Source organism: Pteropus alecto, unplaced genomic scaffold (genome assembly GCF_000325575.1).
Source record: "Pteropus alecto unplaced genomic scaffold, ASM32557v1 scaffold41, whole genome shotgun sequence".
Classification (NCBI taxonomy): Eukaryota; Metazoa; Chordata; class Mammalia; order Chiroptera; family Pteropodidae; genus Pteropus; species Pteropus alecto.
The window spans coordinates 2675993-2682257 of NW_006430464.1; the positions used below are offsets into that span (position 1 = coordinate 2675993).

General features: G+C 60.1%; 1 protein-coding gene across 1 annotated transcript in view; it reads left to right on the forward strand.

Annotated features, from left to right (window-relative positions):
• The first annotated feature begins 4418 nt into the window (after positions 1-4418).
• Positions 4419-6265, forward strand: part of SLC8A2 (solute carrier family 8 member A2) — a 26655-nt gene continuing 24808 nt past the window's right edge. The window contains exon 1 of the mRNA XM_006905143.2: positions 4419-5093. Within this exon, the coding sequence (XP_006905205.1) occupies positions 4419-5093 (675 nt within the window). The remainder of the gene's footprint in view (positions 5094-6265) is intronic.

A 6265-nucleotide genomic window follows, 5' to 3' on the forward strand; every position in this document is an offset into this window, starting at 1 on the left:
CACAGCTCCTCTCCGTCTCCTGTCTCTCTTCTGTCTCTCCCTCTCTCTCTCCCTCTCTCTCGCTTTCTTTCTCCTTCTCTCTCTCTCTTTTTCTCTCTCGGTTGGCAGAGTCGCCCACCACTGCCAGCCAGTGCTGGGGGGACCTTTTCCAGGCTGCAACTGCAGGTAAGAGACCCCCAGTTGGGGGGGGCGTGGGAGAAGGACGATGTTACCGGGGGTGTGGGGGGGCGTTTGAGGAGCCGGGAGCCGCTATTCCCTGAAGTCGTCTGTGGTGGGTGGGGGGCTGCCTACCCCGGGTGGGGACACCAGGGCCTTTCCACGGGGTGAGGGCGCCACCAGCAGCCAACATCCTCAGCCCCTCCTGCGTTCCAGGGAGCATGGCGGGCTGGGAGGGGGTGCCTCCTGGGCACTGAGGGGGCGAGGACACCCCACCCCGTCTGGGGAAGCCCCCACTCTCCTGTCCTGTACCTCCGCCCCCGACTTCCTGTGTCTGGGTGTCGTGTGTCTGTCTGTGCACATCCCTCAGGGGTCTCTGCCCTGCGGAGTCTGGCTGCTTCTGTGGGTCCCTCTCCCGTGTCCCAGGCGCTCTCGATCTCTCACTCTTGTGCCCTCCCCTCCCGGGTCTGGTCTGTGTCTTCCGCGCTGTCTCTCAAGTCCCAGATTTCTCTGCCTTCCTCTCTCGCCATCTCTGTGTGTTTCTGTCTCTCTCTACCGTCTCAGCGTCCCCGTGCCTCTCTCTCTGCCTCTCCGTCTCTTCCCATCTCCGCGTGTGTGTCCTGGCTCTTCCCTGCCCCTTCCCCGCTCTCTCCCTCGTTCCGTTCCCATCTCCGTCTCTAGGTATCTGGGCTCAGCTTCTCTCTCCTTCCTCTTCCTCTCCCCGGTATAGCCGGTTAACTCTCCTCCTACACACCTTTGTCTCCGCCCCTGGCACGGGGAGACCTGGAGGAAGAAGATCCGCCCTGTGGAGTAGGCTCCGCCCCCTCCCCCTGCCCCGAGGGTGAGGAGTCCCCCAAACTCCTGCCTCTTTCGGCAGGGCTCCCACCCATCCTTCTGGCCGGCGTCCGCCCCACGCCTCTCCTGAGCTCCTGCGTTGCCTTGTTTCAGGCATTCTGAAGCCAGCCCCTCTTGGGGTCTCGGCTGTACCCCTTGCGGTGGAGATCGAACCCCGTCCTGTCTTCGGTCTGACCTCCCCACTCCTCTTCCTAAAGAATGGGCCGGGCCTTCCTGTGATCTAACTTTCACACCTCTTTTGCTGTTTGTCCATCCGTGACTCGTTCATGCTTTTGATGATTACAGAGCAGCTTTCCCGCTCCAGACATAGCACTCAGTACCAGGTCGGGCCGGGCCGGGCCGGGCCGGGCCGGGCTAGTCCCTCCTGCAGCCTCACCTCATCCCCCTCATGGTGTGCAAGCCTCAGCCCTGTCTCTCAGTGGAGCTGGATCTCAAAAGCTTCTCTACCACCCCTCGGGGGCTCGGAGAGGGGTCCTTCTGAGTCTAGAGGCCCCTTCTTTCCTGGAGGGAAGGGGGCCCCAGAGAAGGTAGGCCAGAGTGAGTGGCAAGGGGAGCAGTGTGAGCCTGAGCCGCAGCCCACGCAGTCCTCAGGTGCTGCCCGGGTTGGGAGTCCCACGCGTGTGTGCGTGCGTGTCTGTCACTGCTCCGCCCTTGACTCGAAGCCGCGCGCCTGGGCCAAGCTCTCTCCCCCGCCGGACTTCAGCTCACCCGTCCGTGCACCAGAGGCCTGAGCACCAAGACGTGTGTGCACACTCACATGTGTGCACGAGCATGTGTGATCCCCAAGCTAGGGCACTGCGTAAGTGTGTAGAATGTAGAAGACTGCACCCCCACTTTGCATATCCCTCACAGGGGCGGCAGGCACCCCCTGCCCCCTGCCACCAGCCCCCTCGCCGGTTTGCGGGGGAATGAGGGAAGGTGTCCCACCAGGGGCACAGTCGGGAGCCACCAGCCCCCTCGCAGGTTTGCGGGGGAATGAGGGAAGGTGTCCCACCAGGACTGGACTGCCCCCCATTAAGCTTGTAGTCCTACTCTACGGATGAAGTCCTGAGAGGTGTGTGAGGCAGAGCTGGGGTGCTCTCACCGACCCAGCTGGCCACCGGCCCACAAGGGTGGGGAGAGATGGCCCTGGGCGACAGGGCAGCCATCTGCCCCCCCACCCCCACCCCGGGCCTCAACCTGATCCTTCTGCTCCTGGATTGTACACCCAGATTAGGTTTCAGGGCTGCTGGTGGACGGAGGGAGGCAGAGGCGGGCGCCTCACGCGGAGGGAATCCAGCTGTCCCCGGCAACGGCGCTCAGACCTCTGGGTTGCTCATCTCCCAAATATTTATCTGGTGCTTTCTCTCCCTGCCCTCTCCTGTCCTGAGTCCTCAGTGAGAGGTAACCGGGTTTTAGAGGAAGAGGGACGGAACCAGGCCACTTTGCCCAGCCCCCGGGCAGGGAGGGCCGGCATGGCACCCATCGGCTGACTTCGGTCCCCCTTGAGGGCTGAGGCGGGAGGGACGGGTGGTCGGCCTCAAGGGAGGACTTGCAGCCACAGCTTTCACATGAGAGAGGGAGTTAGATGCTTTGGAATTCTGACTGCCAGGTGGCCCTTGTCCCCCCTGAAAGCTGGGGAGGAGGCGGGGTGGGGGAAGAGCTTTGGATCCTGGTGGATTTGTAATTATGCCTAAGTTGTTGTTAATTAGGGGGCTGCTAATTAGACATGTTATTAGGGGCCTATCCAATGGGGCTAATTGTGTGGTGGCCCTTTAAGAATCACCCCTCTTCCCTCGCCTACGCACACACGCGCACACACACACTCACACACACGCACTGGCTCCTCTGGGAAGTTCTGCCAACATTCTTCCTCCGTCCCTGGGAGCAGCAGCTCCCCGCCCCTGGGAGTACGTGAGTAGGTGGGTGTGTGTTGGGAGAAGGCTGTGGGTTAGACTCTGGGGAGAACTTTTTTCAGACAGAAATGGAAGGTACTGGGAGAACTGAGGCTGGGGGCCAGGAGAGGGGCTAGGGCTGGAGGCTCGGAGGACCCTCCGCTTCCAATTTCAGTTCCTCTTTTAGAGGCTCCTGGGTTACCATGGCAACACGGGGGCAGGGCCAGCTCTGGGAGAGAGAAACAGAGTTGCAGCTTTGGTGTTCGACCCCTCCGAGCCTTGGTCCTCTGCTCTGTGCAATGGCTGGGGGCTTCCCAAAGGAGGCTGGTGTCCTTTGGATGGAAGGGAGCGCAGACGATGCCAGGGAGAGTGTGTGAGGAACGGGGTGGGGGACAGCAGGTCCCTGAGGCAGGAACCTGTCTGGTGCGCCTGAGGACCGCGAGGTCGTAGTGCGGACGAGGCCGAGTGAGCCAAGGGGAGGAGAGAGATGAGGCCAGAGAGGGACCTCTGACCCAGGCAGAGGACCACGGGGCTCTGAGTGAGGAGGGAGCCAGGAGGGGTTCCAAGCAGAAGCAGGGTGTGAACTGTTCTGCATTTTTAAAGGAAACCTAGACGAGGCACAGAAATAGCCACTCGAACCCAGGACCAGAGGCAGGAAGGGAGCCGCTGAAACAGTTAGAGACCCCACACCCACCAACGGGACAGAAAGCCCAATACGGGGCTCATACGTCACAGCCGCCAAGGAGCTGTGTCCCTCGCCGAGACCCCGGGGGACTGGAGAGAGACACCTGCCACCACTGTGGGGAAGGGCGTGACGGCCTCCAGCGGCCCCTCCCCAGCTCCACCTGAGACACACAGACAGACAGACACCCCCCACCCACCACGAAATCCGGAGCAGAGGCCCCGAGGGCCAAAACCCAAACCACAGAATCACCTAACGAATGCCAGCAGCCCCTCGGGGCGCTCGCCCGCCCACTAAATCACTCGGTCTGTGTTGCTTTGTGCCTGGCTCTGTTCCCGCGTCACAGGGCTGCGAGCTTCCTCTGTGTCGCTCGGCGAATCCGTCGGCCGCTCCCCTTTTCAGTGCCGGGTAATACTCCCCAGAGTGAGTGGTCCTGGCCTCACGTCTCCGTTTAACCGCGGACAGGCGTCTGGGTCGTTTCAGACGGGAGCTGCTGCAGCCGAAGCTGCTGGCGCCGCTCTCGTCCGTGTCCTTTGGCAGACACGTGACCTGTTTCTCTCGGGTACATACTTGGGAGCGGAATTGCTGAGCCGCAGCGTGCACGACGTCCGGACGCTGTGCGTCTGTCCTTGTCTCTCTGTCCCTTTCTCCCTTGGTGTCTGTCTCGGGCTCTCCTGGTCTCTGTGTGTATGTCTCTCGGTGTCTCCCTCAGCCTCCATCCTCCCCGTGTTAGTCCTCAGCTCCCCCTCCCCATCCTCCACCCCGGAAAAGCCTTGACTCCTGCGTGTCGGGCAGTGTGCTCTCCTCACCCAGCCTTCCTCCTCCTCCCCCACAGAACCCCGCCACCCTCCATGGCTCCCCTGGCTCTGGTGGGGGTTGCCCTCCTCCTAGGGGTCCCCCCATGCTCAGGGGCGGCCACCCCGACCCCATCTCTACCACCTCCCCCGGCCAATGACAGCGATGCCAGCACGGGCGTCTGCCAGGGCTCCAACCGCTGCCAGCCGGGGGTCCTGCTGCCCGTCTGGGAGCCCGACGACCCGTCGCTGGGCGACAAGGCGGCGAGGGCAGTGGTCTACTTTGTGGCCATGGTCTACATGTTCCTGGGCGTGTCCATCATCGCCGACCGCTTCATGGCTTCCATCGAGGTCATCACGTCGAAGGAGAAGGAGATCACCATCACCAAGGCCAATGGCGAGACCAGTGTGGGCACCGTCCGCATCTGGAATGAGACCGTGTCCAACCTCACGCTCATGGCCCTGGGCTCCTCGGCGCCGGAGATCCTGCTGTCTGTCATCGAGGTCTGCGGCCACAACTTCCAGGCCGGCGAGCTGGGCCCGGGCACCATCGTGGGCAGCGCTGCCTTCAACATGTTCGTGGTCATCGCCGTGTGCATCTACGTCATCCCGGCCGGCGAGAGCCGCAAGATCAAGCATCTGAGGGTCTTCTTTGTCACCGCCTCATGGAGTATATTCGCCTATGTCTGGCTTTATCTCATCCTTGCGGTCTTTTCCCCCGGTGTGGTGCAGGTGAGCACGGACCCGTGGACACCTCCTCGGTGCGTGGGTGTCTGCAAAATCCAGAGGTGGGGGTGGTGGTGAGGGCGGTGGAGGGGACTCCTTGGGCTTGGAGAGTCGACGCAGGTATCTGTAGAAATGCATGCTCACATCTGAGAGGGCCACAGGTGTGGCTGTGCATGTCACACGCCGCACAGGGCGCTCCGGGCCGGAGAGGGCAGGTTGGGGCTGGAGTCCGGCGGCTGCTCCCAAGCCGTGTCTGGATGGCGCTGGAGGCCTGGAAAGGGCTTACCTGCCAAGAGGAGGGCACCATCTTCAACGGACCCTTCCAGAAGGGGCACCTTTAACTCACAGGCGACACATATGCTAACAGAGTCCTTCTGACGTGTGCAGTGCATACTGCAGTCCGGCCAGGTGTTCGCTAGGTATGCTCACATTTTCCTACACGCCCTGCCTTTTGCATAATTTATTCTCGCTTTTGCAATAAGACATCCCCCGTTTGTACAATTCGTGCCGTGGGTGAATAATCCAGCCTTGTGTTTTCCGACAGTGCTAATCCACTGGGGTAACTTGGTGCAATTTGCATAATGTATCCCTGGACGTGCACAGATAACATGCCCACATCTTTGTAATCTAACTCTGTTTTTACCAGATACGCAGTCGTGTGCCTTGCACCGTTCATGAATTATTCATAATTGATTTCTGATGTTAGGATAATGCATGCCACTTCACCGTAATTTATACCCACATCCATAGGTGTAAACCCAGTCCGCAGCAAAGACCACTTTGCATAATTTACTCCAATAGTGAGACAACATCGAGACCCACAGCTGCATCTTTTACACCGACATTCACATACTTATTTGCCTGTCATGTGTCCAGCGTCTTAACCAACATACTGCCTAGTCTTCCTTTAAAACGTTTGCCTAATTTATTTCCCACAAGTCAACAGACCGCTGCCTACATCTGCATAATTTAGGTACGGGCCTGCCTCATTCATTCGCGCACGTGCATAATTGATTTGAGGCTACCCGGGATTCCTTCACACACATGCGTGACCTATTCATTTTTATTCATCAGCTTTAGCCAGTTACAGTTTCTTTCCAGGAAAGATCAGAACGTAGAGGCATAAAAATTCTTTGCAGATGGTATCAGAGCTGGGGGGGGTGGGGTCAGAAGGCACA